Source organism: Nerophis lumbriciformis, linkage group LG31 (assembly GCF_033978685.3).
Source record: "Nerophis lumbriciformis linkage group LG31, RoL_Nlum_v2.1, whole genome shotgun sequence".
Classification (NCBI taxonomy): Eukaryota; Metazoa; Chordata; class Actinopteri; order Syngnathiformes; family Syngnathidae; genus Nerophis; species Nerophis lumbriciformis.
The window spans coordinates 25,794,648-25,812,067 of NC_084578.2; the positions used below are offsets into that span (position 1 = coordinate 25,794,648).

Below are 17,420 nucleotides of genomic sequence, written 5' to 3' on the forward strand. Positions count from 1 at the left end.
ACAAATATAAACATGTATGTATTAAATATGTTCTCTTAAAGGGGAACTGCAGATGTTTCACAATCATTATGAATGACATGACGACAGATGTATTTTTTTTAATGCATTCTAACTCGTAAATAAAAGTCCGCTTACAGCAAAGCCAATGCGAGTTCCTCCATTTTGCCAATAAATAATGCAGGTGTTTGTATGTTTTTTAAGGGCGTTATAGTAATAGAATAGAATAGAATAGAAAGTACTTTATTGATCCCTGGGGGAAATTCAGCACCACAGTTCGCTCACAATAGACAGTAATAATAGAACATAATATAATATATATAATATATTATATATATAAAATATAAACAATATAAATATATTCTACATATACTCTACATTTAAGTGCAGTCAAGGAACATATGCATTATATAGTCTGATGGCTGTCGGTATGAAGGACCTCCTGTGTCGTTCCGTGTTGCATTTTGGGAGTCTGAGCCTTCCACTGAACGTGCTCATTCTCTCTGCAAGGTCCGAGTGTAGTGGGTGGGAGGTGTTGTCCATAATGGCTAGGAGCTTTGCTAGACTTCTCCTCTCTGACACCACCGCCAGAGAGTCTAGCTCCACTCCCACCACATTACTGGCCTTCTCTACCAACTTGTCCAGTCTGTTTGCGTCCCTCGCTCTCAGCCCGCTGCCCCAGCAGGCCACGGCGTACAAGAAGGCGCCCGCCACCACCGACTCGTAGAACATCTTCAACATCAATAATAGAGCGGCTTCAATAGGCTCAATTGTAAGTGGACTTTTGATCACATTTATTTACTATTTAGATTGCATTAAAATGAAAAACATATGTGTTCTTGTCTTGCATAATGATTGTGAACGAAAAGAGTGCAGTTCCGCTTTAAATCACTATTGATAACATTTTAGCCATTGGTGGTGGTGTTAATATTGTTGGGTTTCAAAAGTGTAATTTTGAACTGGTAACATACAGCACCTCTAATATTCTATTACCGTATTTTCCGCACTATAAGGCGCACCGGATTATTAGCCGCACCTTCTATGAATTACATATTTCATAATTTTGTCCACCAATAAGCCGCCCCGGACTATAAGCCGCGCCTACGCTGCGCTAAAGTGAATGTCAAAAAAACGCTGCGCTAAAGTGAATGTCAAAAAAACAGTCAGATAGTTCAGTCAAACTTTAATAATATATTGAAAACCAGCGTTCTAACAACTCTGTCCCAAAATGTACGCAAATGTGCAATCACAAACATAGTAAAATTCAAAATGGTGTAGAGCAATAAATAGCAACATAATGTTGCTCGAACGTTAATGTCACAACACACAAAATAAACATAGCGCTCACCTTCTGAAGTTATTCTTCATTCGTAAATCCTTCGAATTCTTCGTCTTCGGTGTCCGAATTGAAAAGTTGCGCAAGCGTGGGATCCAAAAATGGCCGGCTCCGCCTCGTCGAAGTCATCGGATTCAGTGTCGCTGTTGTTGTGCAGCAGTTCTGTGAATCCTGCCTTCCGGAAAGCTCGGACCACAGTTGTGACCGAAACTATCTGCCCAGGCATTTACGATCCACTGGCAGATGTTGGCGTATGTCGACCGGCGCTATCTGCCCGTCTTAGTGAAGGTGTGTTCGCCTTCGGAGCTGTGTGAAAAAAGCCACCCGGCCTCTTCGCGTAAACTTCCCTTAACCACTCGCTCATCTTTTCTTCATCCATCCATCCCTTCGAGTTAGCTTTTATGATGACGCCGGCTGGAAAGGTCTCTTTTGGCAAGGTCTTCCTTTTGAATATCACCATGGGTGGAAGTTAGCATGGCAAGCTAGAACCACAGTGAAGGATGACTTCTCATTCCCTGTGGTGCGAATATTCACCGTACGTGCTCCCGTTCCACAGTGCGGTTCACAGGAATATCAGTTGCTGTGAAATACGGTAGTAATCCGTGTGCGGATGGAGAGATTGCGTCTTTTTATGAACCGGATCCTTGTCGCGTAGTAGGAGCCATTTTGTGGTCTTTACAGATGTAAACAGGAAATGAAACGTACGGTGATATCCGCGCGTTTTTTCTTCTTCTTCCGGGGGCGGGTGAAGCGCTTCCTGTTCTATGGGGGCGGGTGCTTTCCTTGGCGGTTGCTTGCGTAGAAGAAGAAGCGCTTCCTGTTCTACCGGGAAAAAAGATGGCGGCTGTTTACCGAAGTTGCGAGACCGAAACTTTATGAAAATGAATCGTAATAAAGCGCACCGGGTTATAAGGCGCACTGTCAGCTTTTGAGAAAAATTGTGGTTTTTAGGTGCGCCTTATAGTGCGGAAAATACGGTATTTTCTTTTGTGTGCTCACACTACGCCTGTCGTACCGTGTTTGGACTGACTTTACACAGAGCAATGTTTAGCTAGTTCATGTCAGTACGCTTTCCCTCTCTGGCACGATTGGAAGAGGTGTGTCAGGGCTTGGCATGATTCGTCATGCACACGTAAACAGTGTTTGGCAAGTTACTTGGAAATTTTGTGAGTTTAGTTATGTCACATTAAGCTTCACTACAATGAAACTACCCACCAGAGAAATGTAGCTAAGCCAAATTACAATAAAATGCCAAAAGTAGCTTAACTACATCATAACTTTTAGTTTTTTTGTGTAAATAAATTTTATTTCAAGTCATTGCTATATGATGAATACAAACAGATCCGATAAGTTCAATTGATTTTATAATTTTATAACTTTATCATTATAACCTCTAACCCTAAGGCTTGTACTACATACATATTGTGTTATAGTTGCAGATGTGGTCATCTTTCTGTAATAAATGTACCTTTCTCATTTTTAGTTTGTCTAATCTGTCATTGTGTATCATTCTTTAGTTACAATTGTTTCTTTTAACCACCTCATTGTTGTGGTCTGATTAAAGTTAAGTGACTAAAGTAACACACACGCACGCACGCACGCACGCACGCACGCACGCACACACACACAGTGTTAATACTTTTTACCAAAAGAAAACTTGGTAGCTAATGCTAATGCTGTGTTTGCTTTCTAAGGGACTTGTAATGACAAGCTTAGCTAGCAAATGTTGTGTTGATTTTGAGAAATACTTTAATGCGTGTTCTCAAATTTGTGATAATTACAACAATGTGTGGGCATATTTTTATACACATCAGTCTCTGCTGTGATCGGCGGGAGAACAGGTAATTCACGTAACACGGGAAATATGTGTTTAAGGTTTAGAGAATGCAACTGTTTTGGACACTACCGTGCTACTTGGTCACGAAAAGTAGTTTAAGTGCTAAAAATTTGTTGTTGAAAATACCGACACTATGACCATTAATACATAAATTAAACATAGTTTTACCATAATTTCCGTTTTGAAACAAAAATTATTCTAACCATCTGGAGTTTTACTGCACTACATCATTACTACTGGTAATACTGTATATAACAATACTGATACAGAATGATTAATGATACAGAAAAAACACACCGAAACAATTTTAATTTATTTAGAAAATAGCAAATCCTGTCGCCCATGACAGCATTGGTGTTGAAGGGTTCGAATAAAATACTTTTGTTGTTAGGTCGGCCTTAAAAGCCTAACGGACCATTAATGGTGTGTAGGCTGTAGTTTGCTCATGCCTGCTGTAAATAATCCAAATGTCATAACCCTACAACATACTATAGTCCATTTGTGTGCGTATTAGGGACATGTCACTGAATCTTTGTACGGCAAATTGCAGTAACACATCAGAATAAAAGTTATGGGAAAAGGTAAAAGTGTCCGAGTATGAATCATCATAGCAGGGGCTAGGAGAGGGAGTTGTAATTAATCCCAAATCCCTCACGATACAAGTGACCCAGGGTGAGTACACTCTTAAAGGGGTACTGCATTTTTGGGGGGAATTTTGCCTGTCGTTCACAATCATTATGAGAGATATGACAATGGATGTTTTTGGGGTGTTTATGCATTCTAAATATTAAATAAATGTGTTCAAAAGTAATCTTAAAATGAAGCCTATCGGAGTTGCGCAAATCCTTAAAAAAAACATCCAAACACCTCCATTAGGGTTTTATATACATGATGTTAGTATATATGTTATGTAGTAACGGGCACATGTATTATAACATGTATTATTTACATATTTTACTCATTTTAAGCATATGTGGCGCACTAATTTTAAAAACGCTTCACATTTGCTTTTTTTTTTTCTTCATCACTGATTATTACTCAATGCAGACTTTATGAGAGCCAACAAACATAATAAAACATCACTTACCCGTGCAAGGTTTGCTGTCATTAGGATGTGACTGCTGGGATGTTCATATAATCCTATTTAGGTGAGGAATGTCTCATAATCCTAATGGGGGGTAAGGACCAAGCGCCTTTTTGTGTCGTTCTGGCCATTTTTGGGTCCTAAATCGCTGTGAAAGTGTACCAACTTGTTGTAATACCTACTCAGACTTCTTCTGTCCAGGGTAGATGCATGATTTATGATCTAGAATGAACTTACAGAGAGCAAGGAAGCGAGGAAGCATCAGACCACTCGATGACGTTAAACATCGGCATCACGGCGCTGCTATAAATAGTTTGTCTGCGTTAGCGGCTATAATTAACAATATCACTAATATTTGTTTATTATTTAAGTCACAACATGTAAATGGAGTATTGTTGGCTGTTTTTGGATGGTTATTTGTTGGACGTTATGGGCAAAATAGTGGAACGCCCATTGGCTCCGCTGTAAGTGGATTTTTATTTGTTTATTTAATATTTAGAATGCATTAAAAAAAATCCATCCGTTGTCATGTCTTTCACAATGATTGTGAACAACAAACAAAGTGCAGTTCCCCTTTAAGCTCTATATATTTTAGAACATCTCTACTTATCTGCCTATATCTTTCACTTGATGTGTCATATTTATGCTTGTTTCTTGCCTCTTTTGTAGCTTGAATGTCATCTTCAGCAAGTTTGATGAAGTTCAAAGATCCGGGAACATGAATCCCTCCTCCGGATCAGGTGAGTGATCCTCCTTTGTTTCTTTTTAGTACTCTTCCAGCCTTATTTTTACTTTTGGTCTTCACAATTGCTTGTTTTTTGGAGCTTTGCTGCAACAAGTTTACTTTCCTTTTTTTATGAATGTAGACTAGATCTGACTAATCTACGTCCAAGACTTGATCTGACCAATCTAAGTCTAAGACTAGATCTGACCAACCTAAGTCTAAGACTAGATCTGACCAATATAAGTCTATAAGCATGAACTGATGAAGCCTACTTGGATGAGAGGCGAAACGTCTTCTAAGACAAACTGATCAGTCCAGTTGCGATTGATTTAATGTTGTTAAGGTTGTTACAATAGTTATTCAACAGTTTTGTTTATTTTCAATTACAAAACCCAAAACGAGTGAAGTTGGCATGTTGTCTAAATCGTAAATAAAAACAGAATACAATGATTATTATTATTGAATTGAATAGACTGCAAAGACAAGATACTTAACGTTCGAACTGGAAAACTTTGTTATTTTTTGCAAATATTAGCTCATTTGGAATTTGATGCCTGCAACATGTTTAAAAAAAGCTGGCACGAGTGGCAAAAAAGACTGAGAAAGTTGAGGAATGCTCATCAAACACTTATTTGGAACATCCCACAGTTGAACAAGCTAATTGGGAACAGCTGGGTGCCATGATTGGGTATAAAAGCAGCTTCCATGAAATGCTCAGTCATTCACAAACAAGAATGGGGCGAGGGTCACCACTTTGTGAACAAATGCGTGAGCAAATTGTTTAAGAACACCATTTCTCAACGGGCTATTGCAAGGAATTTAGGGATTTCACCATCTGTGGTCCGTAATATCATCAAAAGGTTCTGAGAATCTGGAGAAATCACTGCACGCAAGCAGCCAATCTGAAAACCAACATTGAATGCCCGTGACCTTCGATCCCTCAGGCGGTATGGTACTGCATCAAAAACCGACATCAGTGTGTAAAGGATATCACCACATAAGCTCCTTTTAGGGGAAACACTGAAATAAGTACATGTCAGAAAACCAACAAATTAAGCTGAACTGCACCAATTTTGTCAAGAGGAGTGGTCAAAAATTCAACCAAAAGCTTGCCAGAAGCTTGTGGATGGCTACCAAAAGTGCCTTATTGCAGTGAAACTTGCCAAGGGACATGTAACCAAATATTAACATTGCTGTATGTATACTTTTGACCCAGCAGATTTGGTCACATTTTCAGTAGACCCATAATAAATTCATAAAAGAACCAAACTTCATGAATGTTTTTTGTGACAAACACAATCACTCTATCACAAACATATAAGAGTTGTAGAAATTATTGGAAACTCAAGACAGCCATGACATTATGTCCTTCACAAGTGTATGTAACTTTTGAATATATATATATATATATATATTAGGGCTGCAACAACTAATCGATTAAATCGATTAAAATAGATTATAAAAATAGTTGGCGATTAATTTAGTCATCGATTCCTTGAAACTATGCTATGCGCATGCGCAGAGGCTAGTTTTTTTTTTTTTTTTTAAACCTTTATTTATAAACTGCAACATTTACAAACAGCTGAGAAACAATAATCAAAATAATAGGGGTGTAACAGTACGTGTATTTGTTTCGAACCGTTTCGGTACGGGGGTTTTGTTTCGGTGCGGAAGTGTACCGAACGACACGGACATATTAAGTAGCGTACTGCACGTTGTGTAAACAATACTCAAAATGTCGGACATTTGAGGCATTTAAGAAACTCCGCCCTGACAGCTGCGCAAAAGAGGACATGTCCGGTGAAAAGAGGACGTATGGTCAGTCTATCCTAGCCCGTTAGCTGCTAGCATGCTAGCAAAAGAGGACTAGCAGCGATTGGTTTCACCGGACATGAAACCGATCGCTGCTAGCATGCTAGGTCCTGACCATACGTCCTCTTTTCACCGGACATGTCCTCTTTTGCGGGGCTGTCGGCGGTGTTTCTTAAATGCCTCAAATGTCCGACATTTTGAGTTAGGGTTGCGTGTATTTTCAATGTACGTTCAGGGTTAAGAAGGTTAAAAACAAAAGAAATTGTGCGCGCAGCAGCATTGGTGAGGGAGGGGCAGAGACAGAGAGAGCGAGAGAGTTATGATAAACATACATGCGTCGTCAGGCTCTGCTTTTTGTCGATACATTTATCAGATTTAATTTTTTATTATCAATAGCAGGGGTGTCAAAAGTGTGCATTTTTGTAAAATGTTCTTGTTTTATTTGGCAAGTTGAAAGAACATGGCGCCAGTTTGCTGTTTTTTTTCCAATAAAATACCGGAAAGGATAGAAATGTAGTTTGTCTCTTTTATCCGATTATTAATCGATTAATCGAAGTAATAATCGACAGATTAATCGATTATCAAATTAATCGTTAGTTGCAGCCCTAATATATATATATATATATATATATATATATATATATATATATATATATATACACATATATATCCATCCATCCATTTTCTACCGCTTATTCCCTTTTGGGGTCGCGGGGGGCGCTGGAGCCTATCTCAGCTACAATCGGGCGGAAGGCGGGGTACACCCTGGACAAGTCGCCACCTCATCGCAGGGCCAACACAGATAGACAGACAACATTCACACTCACATTCACACACTAGGGCCAATTTAGTGTTGCCAATCAACTTATCCCCAGGTGCATGTGTATATATATATATATATATATATATATATATATATATAGCCTCTGTGTGTTTTTCCTGACCTAAGGAATAATAATAATCTGTAAAATTTCTACCTGAATAAATGCTTCTGATATTCTTTACATTACATGTTGTACAAGTCAATGGTCTTCATATTGCTGCAGGACTATGTTTTAACCTTCTCTGTTAATTAATCAAATGTAATATTGAGCCTGCTAATCATTCTGTAATTGAGGACTCAACCAGAACATGTTATAAAATAATTTACACAATATTTCAGCCAGACAAAAAATCGAAGCCACCAGTGTCATCTTAAATTGTGAAGCTGACTGTCTGCTGGTATATCTCGAATATATTAAAGTACGTCTATAGTGCGGACACGCTGCCTCTGTTCCAGACAACCGTACAGCTTACATCATCAAAACATCGGTTTTGGGAGTTTAAAGTGATTAAAGTACGTCTTTTTCTGGCCAAATGTTCGTTAGTGCACAAATAATAAACCATAAATAGCCATTCATACTGTAACTACCTGCTGGTGTTAATGTATATGTTAGTGTGTTATGATGGTCATTTTTCCATGGTCTGTGAACACACTGTGTCGGCAGAGAATGAACAAGTGTTGTGTGTCTAGTGAAAGGAGGAAATACTTGTTGGAATTGGGCCCGTTGTTATCATAATAGATAAAAAGAAAGTCAGACTGTTTGTTTCCTCCTGGATGTTACAATACATTATATTATCTTATTTTGTTAGGTGTGGCGGCTAATATGAAGCCCGTACATAAAGGAGAAACCCTAAATGTAGTTAAACCGGATGTATAGCGTAGCTATTTTGTTTTGAAGCCGGAAAAGTGTGTGATTGTTTTTGAAAGTGTCTGGTTTTTTATGTAGAATCAAATTGTTTGCAATAAAAAAAAGTCTCCTTTCGTCATCCTGCCAACCGTCTTTCATTTCTGTTGAGGTTTTATTTCATCTTACTTAAGCAGTCACAGGAAAGATCTAAATGTTATGTTATCACTGCATCTTTTAACCGTAATCTGTACACGGAAGTAGAGCAACACCCACCTCTTTCGATGCACGCAGCAGGTGTTTGCTGCATAAAGGATTTTTGCTGTTATATATATACATATATATATATATATATAAAGATTCAAGATTGTTTATTGTCATATGCACAGTTAAACAGACAGTTTGCCGTACAATGAAAATCTTACTTTGCTAGTCCACCCTTCAACAAGTCACACGGTACTTAGCTAAAATTAAAATTAAAATTAAAATGTATATACAAGGCACAGTAAGTAACATTACATTATTGCGCATTCTGATTGACAGTCAACAGTATAAATATGGAGGTGACATTGGGTCACAGCAGCAGTTAAAGTGTCTTTAGTGATCAAAGGTGAAAAGTGTCTACAATGATGGTTCACAGTTCAGGGGTGGTCATGGTAGCTGTCTTTTGTTCAAAAAGATGAAAGTAAAACGGGGGGTAGCAAAGCATTCACAAGTTAGCATTCACAAGCCTGGTGGCCTGTGGGTAGAAACTGTTTGTCAGTCTCGTAGTCCTGGATTTCAGGCTCCTGTATCGTCTGCCTGATGGTAGGAGGCTGAAGAGACTGTGCCGGGGGGGTGTACTGTCCTTTATGATGTTGTGTGCTCTCCTGGTGGCCCTGGTAGAGTACATGTCCTGTAGTGAGTGGAAGGCTGCTCCTGATATGTACTGAGCAGTTTTAGTCACTCGCTGGAGTGCCTTCCTGTCCTTAGCAGTGCAGTTTCCATACCAGACCGTGATTGAGCTGGTAAGGACACTCTCAACCGTACTTCTATAGAAGTTGCTGAGAATTTTGGGTGGCATGCCAAATTTTCTCAGCCTTCTTAGGAAGTACAGTCGCTGCTTGTTTGTTGGGTGTTGTGATCCCAGGTGAGGTCCTCGCTGATGTGGGTCCCGAGGAATTTAAAGGTTTTCACCCTGTCCACCTCTGACCCCCCTATGTACAGAGGTGTGTACTGTGCACTCCTTCTCCGTGGGTCAATAATCATCTCCTTGGTCTTGTCTGTGTTCAAGGAGATATTATTATCCTGACACGAGGCCACCAGTTCCGCTGCCTCCCTTCTGTACGCTGCCTCAGCTCCCCTGGTAATCAGTCCGACGACCGTAGTATCATCTGCAAACTTGATGATACTAGTGTTGTTCTGGGGGGCCACACAGTCGTGTGTGAAGAGGGTGTACAACAGGGGGCTCAGCACGCAGCCTTGGGGGGTCCCTGTGCTTAGAACCTTTGTGCCTGATGTCTGGTTGCCGACTCTGACTGACTGGGGTCGGTTTGTGAGAAAGTTCAGGACCCAGTCACGGAGAGCCGGTGTCAGACCAACAGTGAGGAGTTTAGCAGTGAGTTTTTGTGGGATGACCGTGTTAAAAGCAGAGCTGTAGTAGATGAATAATAGCCTGGCATAGGTGTCCTTGCCCTCTAAGTGGGTGAGGGTGGTGTGGATGACGGTGTTGACTGTATCCTCAGTGGACTGGTTGTGCCGGTAGGCAAACTGTAGAGGGTCCAGTGTGTCTGGGATGGTCTTCTTGATGTGTGACATGACTATCCTCTCGAAGCACTTCATCACTATTGGGGTGAGTGCAACAGGGCGATAGTCATTCAGACAGGTCACAGTGTTTTTCTTTGGCAGGGGCACGATGGTGGTGGTCTTGAAGCAGGTGGGCACAACAGCTTGTGCTAGTGACAAGTTGTATATGTCAGCAAGTACGTCAGCCAGCTCTGATGAACAGACCCTGAGGGCCTGGCCAGGCATGTTGTCTGGGCCGGCTGCCTTCCGTGGGTTTGTTCTCCTCAGAACTGTACGTACCTCTGCTATTGTCACAGTGAGTGGTGGGTCCTGCGTGCGCTCCGTGGTCAGAACCCCTCTCTGTTGGTTGGTGTTGAGGACCTCGAAGCGGGCGTAGAACTCATTCAGCTCATCTGGCAGTGAGCGTTGGCTGTTTGTGACCCCCCTGCTCCCCTGCTTGTAGTCTGTGATGTGTTGCAGGCCTTGCCACATGCGCCGGGAATCTGTGGTAGAGTAGAATCCCTCCAGCTTTAGTCTGTATAGACCCTTGGCCTCGCTGATGGATTTACGCAGGTCATATCTGGCCTTCTTGTAGTCCTCAGCGTTGCCTGAAACAAATGCAGTGGAGCGGGCATGTAGCTTGGACCGAACATCACAGTTAATCCAGGGTTTTTGGTTTGGGTATATCTTGTATTGTTTTGTGGGAACAATGTTTTCTACACGTGCTGATGTAGCCAGTTACACTGGAAGCATATTCCTCTATGTCCACAGTACCGTCATTCCTCTGAGCAGCAGTTTTGAACATGTCCCAGTCTGTGCTCCCAAAGTAGTCCTGAAACACTAGTTCAGTGTCTTCATTCCACACTTTAACAGTTTTACTCACTGGGGGGGCTTGCTTGAGGCGTTGTCTGTACACTGGATATAGAAAAGCTGAGATGTGATCAAATAGTCCAAAGTGTGGTCTGGGTACAGCCTTGTAGGCTGTACCCTCACGTTGCAGTCTACTTGGTCCAGAGTGTTTTCTCCCTTGTAGGAAAGTTCACATACTGATGGTATTTCGGGAGGACACTCTTTAGGTTGCGGTGGTGAAAATCCCCAGCTACCGTGAACGCAGCATCGGGGTGTGCGGTCTCTTGTTTACTGATGACGTCATGCAGCAGCTTCAGCGCTGGTGTGGAATCCGCCCGTGGCGGGATGTAAACAGACAGTATAAACACTGCACTAAACTCCTTTGGCAGTTAAAAAGGTCTGCATTTCACCATCAAAAACTCAATGTTGTCCGAGCAGTGTCTTTCAACCACCTGTACGTCCAAGCACCAGCGGTTACTCACGGAAACACAGACGCCGCCGCCTCTCGCCTTTCTTGAAGCCATTGTCCGGTCTCCACAGTAGACTGAGTGCGTTGCTAGCTGGATAGCAGAGTCTGGGATGTTGTCCGAAAGCCAGGTTTCCGTGAAAATAAGAGCACAGCATTCTCTCAGTTCATGCTGGGATGTAATCCAGCTTGTTGTCGAGCGAGCACAAGTTAGCTAGCAGCAGGCTAGGTAGTGGTGGTCGTGTAGCTCTAGCCTTTAGCCTAGCATTTAGCCCCGCTCTCTTGCCTCTTCGCCTTGTTGTTGTTTTGGTGTGGCTATGGTTAGCTGGGTCTCGTCGTAGCAGAAAGTTGAAGTCCGTCAGACTATAAGTGAGCTCATGGTGAGCTTTTCCGTTGTCCAGAAGTGCATCTCTGTTATACCTCACTGTTGCGTGCAAAAACTTTGCATTTAGGATACAAATTTAGACTATAATAAATAAAAAAACTTAGTTGTTGTCGGGAGGACGACGCAAAGACATCAGCCACGGGGGGCGCCATCTTGTTCATATATATATATATATATATATATATATACTGTATATATATATGTATACTGTATATATATACATATATATATATATATATATACAGTATATATATATATATATATATATATATATATATATATATATATATATATATATATATATATATTAGGGGTGTGGGGAAAATTCGATTCGAATTCGAATCGCGATTCTCACGTTTAAAAAAATCGATTTTTTTTTTTTAATTAAAAAAAAAATATATATTATTTATTTTAATTTTTTTTATTAATCAATCCAACAAAACAATACACAGCAATACCATAACAATGCAATCCAATTCCAAAACCAAACCCGACCCAGCAACACTCAGAACTGCAATAAACAGAGGAATTGAGAGGAGACACAAACACGACACTGTCACATGGGGGTCGCATATTGATGCGGGATCGTTCCTTCCGTGCAACACGGACACTCCGGACAACAACGTGAGGGTAAGAAATGATTTAATGACATAAATCATAGGCAAACAGAAAAACAAGCAAAAGAAAAGTGTGCCGAACGCACGGGAAGCTAAGGCTAAAACTTAGCACAGGACTCAGGAACATGAAATCAAACCAACGTGATGTAGCTTACCGCAAACAAGGAGCACAGGACGAGTGAACAGAAAGGCAGGCTTAAATAGTGTCAGTGATGAGAAACAGGTGCGCGTCGAGAACACAAGCGGCAGGTGAAAATAATAAGTAACCATGGTGACGAAACAAACTCACAGGTGCACAAGCAATAACTAAAGGAGTCCAAAACTAACCAAACATAACTAAACAAAACATGATACGACCACGGATCATGACAGACACAGAACAAACCAAAAGTAGTGAAACAAAAATGAATATTATCAACAACAGTATCAATAGTAGTTACAATTTTAACATAGCAGTGATTAAAAATCCCTCATTGACATTATCATTAGACATTTATATCTTAAAAAAAAAAAAAAAAAAAAAAGAATAGTGTCACAGTGGTTAGCTAACACTTACATCACATCTCATAAGCTTGACAACACACTGTGTCCAATATTTTCACAAAAATAAAATAAGTCATATTTTTGGTTCATTTAATAGTTAAAACAAATTTACATTATTGCAATCAGATGATAAAACATTGTCCTTTACAATTATAAAAGCTTTTTACAAAAATCTACTACTCTGCTTGCATGTCAGCAGACTGGGGTAGATCCTGCTGAAATCCTATGTATTGAATGAATAGAGAATCCTTTTAAATTGGGAAAAAATCATTTTTGAATCGAAAATCGTGTGGAATTGAAAAAAAAATTGATTTTGAATCGAATTGTGACCCCAAGAATCGATATTGAATCGAATCGTGGGACACCCAAAGATTCACAGCCCTAATATATATATGTATATATATATATACAGTATATCTTTTATACCAGTGACGGAGCAGAATGGGGCTAGAAATAAGTTTTCAGTAACATTTCATATGAAGCGCCCTGCCATTCATTAATTGACATTTTATATCTGCCTTAAAATTACTTTGTATACGAATTGTGCCTTATCAATACATAAACTTGCCTCTTCACGCAAAATGCAAACCTGGTTTACAAGGTTTGTGTTTGTGATTGCAGCAAGATTCGTTTAAACAGTCACATCAACACTTGACTGGACTGCAAACATCTTTGCAACCGAGCGTCATTACAATTTGCTGTCTTTTAAAACAATGTTGAAAGAAGTTTGTTTTACAGATAAGAACTTTGAAGATGAGGACTCTGTTGATGGAGGCCGGTCCTCCTCCTCGTCATCCTCTAAAGCACCTCCTGGTGGTAAGAGGCCTGTTATAACTTCTGCAAGAAGACCCAGCTCTGCAACTACAGCAAAGACCACAGGTGAGAGCGTTCACTTTTGTGACGAGCACCACTTACCCAAAAGCACTATTAATGATTTTGGTTGTGGAAATTATGTAACAGGCATCCCTCTTGACCACAGGTGTTCAATTAGTTTTTCTTTAAAAAGTCATATTGTGATTTTTTTTTTTTATACATTTAAAACACTTCCTTGTGGTCTTCATGCAATGGTGGTTCTTTTTTTAGAGATTATGTTTTACAAACAGTCTTCAAGTCCTTTTCTGACCTTCTCTTTAGTATGTGCCATTTAGTGGCTTCACTTTGACTGTGTCTTCTCCCCGTCATCGTTGTTGTAGTTTTTAGCTCTTCCCGAGTCTGCTGACAGATATCAGTTCGGACAATACGCTAATTTGTATTAGAAATGGAAACAGCAGAGAATTTATGTTTGTGTGCGAGCCAGTCTCTATCCACAAGAGGATCAAGAAAAATAAGGCACTTATTTTCTACAACTTTGGACTGAAGTGGTCTTCGGGTAAATCTACCATTTATGTAGCTATCCGCTGATGTCAAACTTTGGGGAAAAGGTCACAAATTGGGGCAAATTCCAAATCGCTGGTTTAGAGGAAATATGAAGGAAGGCAAGATTGTTTTATAAATATCTCCACTATGCCTCCATGGTTTGATTTCAAATTTTGGGGACTTATGCAGTTTCATAAAAACAAGTACCAATAGGTAACAAAATATTGTTTTACATATTAGGTCCTTTTTAAAAGGGAACTGCACTTTAAAAAAAAAATGTTTGCCTATCATTCACAATCCCTATGTGTGACAATAACACATTTTTGTCTTTTTTTATGCACACACAAAGTGCATAAAAGCAATAACATCTTGGAGAGGAGGAATGGCAAACAAATGAAAATTCTACTGGTTAATAAAGGGAGTGCCTGAAGCGCAATATGGAGGTATTTGGACTTCAAAACTAACGATGAAGGTGACACTTTAAAAAAGGAAGCAAAGCGCTTCAAGTGTTGCTTTAAAACACGTACGCCTCGCCAAATGTGGCGATTAGTATTACCATCTTTGCTTGAAACTTAGGTAAACATTTAAATCAGCATTCAGATCTTCACAAGGAGTTTAAAGAGTGACAGGTAATAACGTAGGTGTTACATCTGTCCTGATGTTCTGCTCCGGTGCAGACCGTAGTCAAGGAGCACAGAGTAGACGTTCCTCTCAGGGTCTATGTTTTCGTCGGGTTAACACCCTTCACTTTACCTGGCAATGGGTCTGCTAGGCTCCACTTTCAGGTCAGAATGACAAGGCCGCTGATTTGTGTTAAGCTGGTTGCTCTATTATTAGTTTTGCAGGACACAACCAGACCTGTTCATCCTTCTACTGCGCAGTGCATGCGCTCTCTCTCTCTCTCTCTCTCTCTCTCTCTCTCTCTCTCTCTCTCTCTCTCTCTCTCTCACTCTCACTCTCACTCTCACTCTCACTCTCTCTTTACTCGCCCACTCACTCAGTGACATCACTCAGACAACATGTTGCCATTCTCTTAAACACACATACACTACTCTCATGAGTAAACCAGCTCCTCTGCTGTGCACATGTAGATACATAACATGTAGATACGTAGATGTGCACACAGCTGCTTGGATTGATGCCAAATATTAGCGCAGTTAAAACCCATCTAACGTCAACTAATGCAAGTGAATTGACTGAATTTTGTAACAAATTGCTACAATTTGTGTTTTATCTTTAAAATATGTGTGTTTTACCTGCTACATGGCTTATATGGGTACATTTATCCATAGTTTTGTTTTTAGTACTTACTAATACTTGTATTTTTCTTAAAGCATAGACCAGGAGTGGCAACCATAAATCATGAAACATTTAATATAATGTCAATTAAGCGTTTTATTGTATTCTAACCTAATCCTTGATTATGGCAGACTATATGTAATAGGGAAAATTGTAAATTGTACTTTGAGTGCAACAAGAAAAACCCAATGTGTTTAATGCCCTTTAATTTATATTTTAACCTTCTAAAATTGTTTTTTGAGTGCAATAGGGAACATATGTTTATTGTAATGTAAGATTTTCTTTTAAAATAAAGTCAATATTGAAATTTTTCGTAGTTCTATTTTATTTAGAAAAGTATCAATATACATTTTGGTACCAGCACCGGTAGCTCATAACATCACTATATAGAGAACGACACGAAAAGCGCTTGTTCCGCCTTGACCCCGTTTCTTTGTGAGCATTATGAGACATTTTTCATCTAAATGGGAATATATGAACATCCTAGCAGTCGGCATTCTAATGAAAGCAGACCTTGCACAGTAAGTGGGGTTTTATTATGTTTGTTGTCTCTCATAAAGTCTGCAGTGAGCAGACATTAGTCCATCCATCCATTTTCTACCGCCTGTCCCTTTCGGGGTCGCAGGGTGATGAAGAGAGGAAAAAAAAGCAAACGTTGTGATGCGTTTATGAAATTAATGCGCCGTGTATGCTTAAAACGATCAAAAGACGTAAATATTCAATTGTATTATAAATGGGCCTGTTACTACATTACATATATACTTGCGACATGTATATAAAACCCTAATGGAGTTGTTTGGATGTTTTTTAGGAGCTCTCTCGGCAGAATTGAACGGTTCCCATAGGCTACACTGTAAGCGGACTTTTGATCAAATGTATTTAATATTTAGATTGCATACAATCCATCCGTCGCAGGTCTTTCATAATGATTGTGAACGATACTCCGATACTTGTCATGTTCTCCGAGTGGTAGGATTATATGTGTGTTGGTGCTTCATCATTGCTTTGTTTTGTTTCAAAGGTAAAGAAGCAGGTGCCGGTGCTGTTGATGAAGAGGATTTCATCAAATCCTTTGAAGATGTGCCCTCAGTTCAGGTATTTCAAATATTATTCAGAACAAGTGCTTCTGATATTCAATTTCCATTTTTTAAACACAATCAAAACAATAATATTTAGAATAATCTGCAAAAAGATAATTTAATTTCAATACGACAAAAAGCGAAGGATATATCCATCCATCCATTTTCTACCGCTTGTCCCTTTTGTATATATGATACATATATATATTTTGTTTTTTTAAATACTCCCTGCTTCTAACATTTTTTTTAAGTGTAACTATGTATAACCGGTATAAATAAATTATTAAGTTTATAAGGTGACCAGTATTTTTTTTTTAAAGTAGATATAGGTTTATTTTGTGCACACATGAAGGTACGAAAGAGTCAAACAATGGTGACAAAGAGTACCTGTAGATTTGTCCTGACAAAAGCCAGTCTCTTCAAAAATGGTAAAGTGCTGGTCGTCCAGTGCCATCATTTCCACGATGAATTTACCTGTGGCCAACCTTTTACACTCATCAAATGCTGCGGCAATAAGAACAAGGGGGCATTGAAGGGGTCTGATATTTTGTTTACAACCAACTTAATTAGTTGTAGTCTACATAACATATAATGGTGGTTCTTTG

General features: G+C 39.6%; 1 protein-coding gene across 1 annotated transcript in view; it reads left to right on the forward strand.

The window, feature by feature from the left end:
- The window catches only part of clasp1a (cytoplasmic linker associated protein 1a), a 162,700-nt gene that overhangs the window by 64,479 nt on the left and 80,801 nt on the right, over nt 1-17,420 (forward strand). The window contains exons 8-10 of the mRNA XM_061926336.2: nt 4,924-4,994; nt 13,820-13,960; nt 16,758-16,831. Of these exons, the coding sequence (XP_061782320.1) occupies nt 4,924-4,994; nt 13,820-13,960; nt 16,758-16,831 (286 nt within the window). The remainder of the gene's footprint in view (nt 1-4,923; nt 4,995-13,819; nt 13,961-16,757; nt 16,832-17,420) is intronic.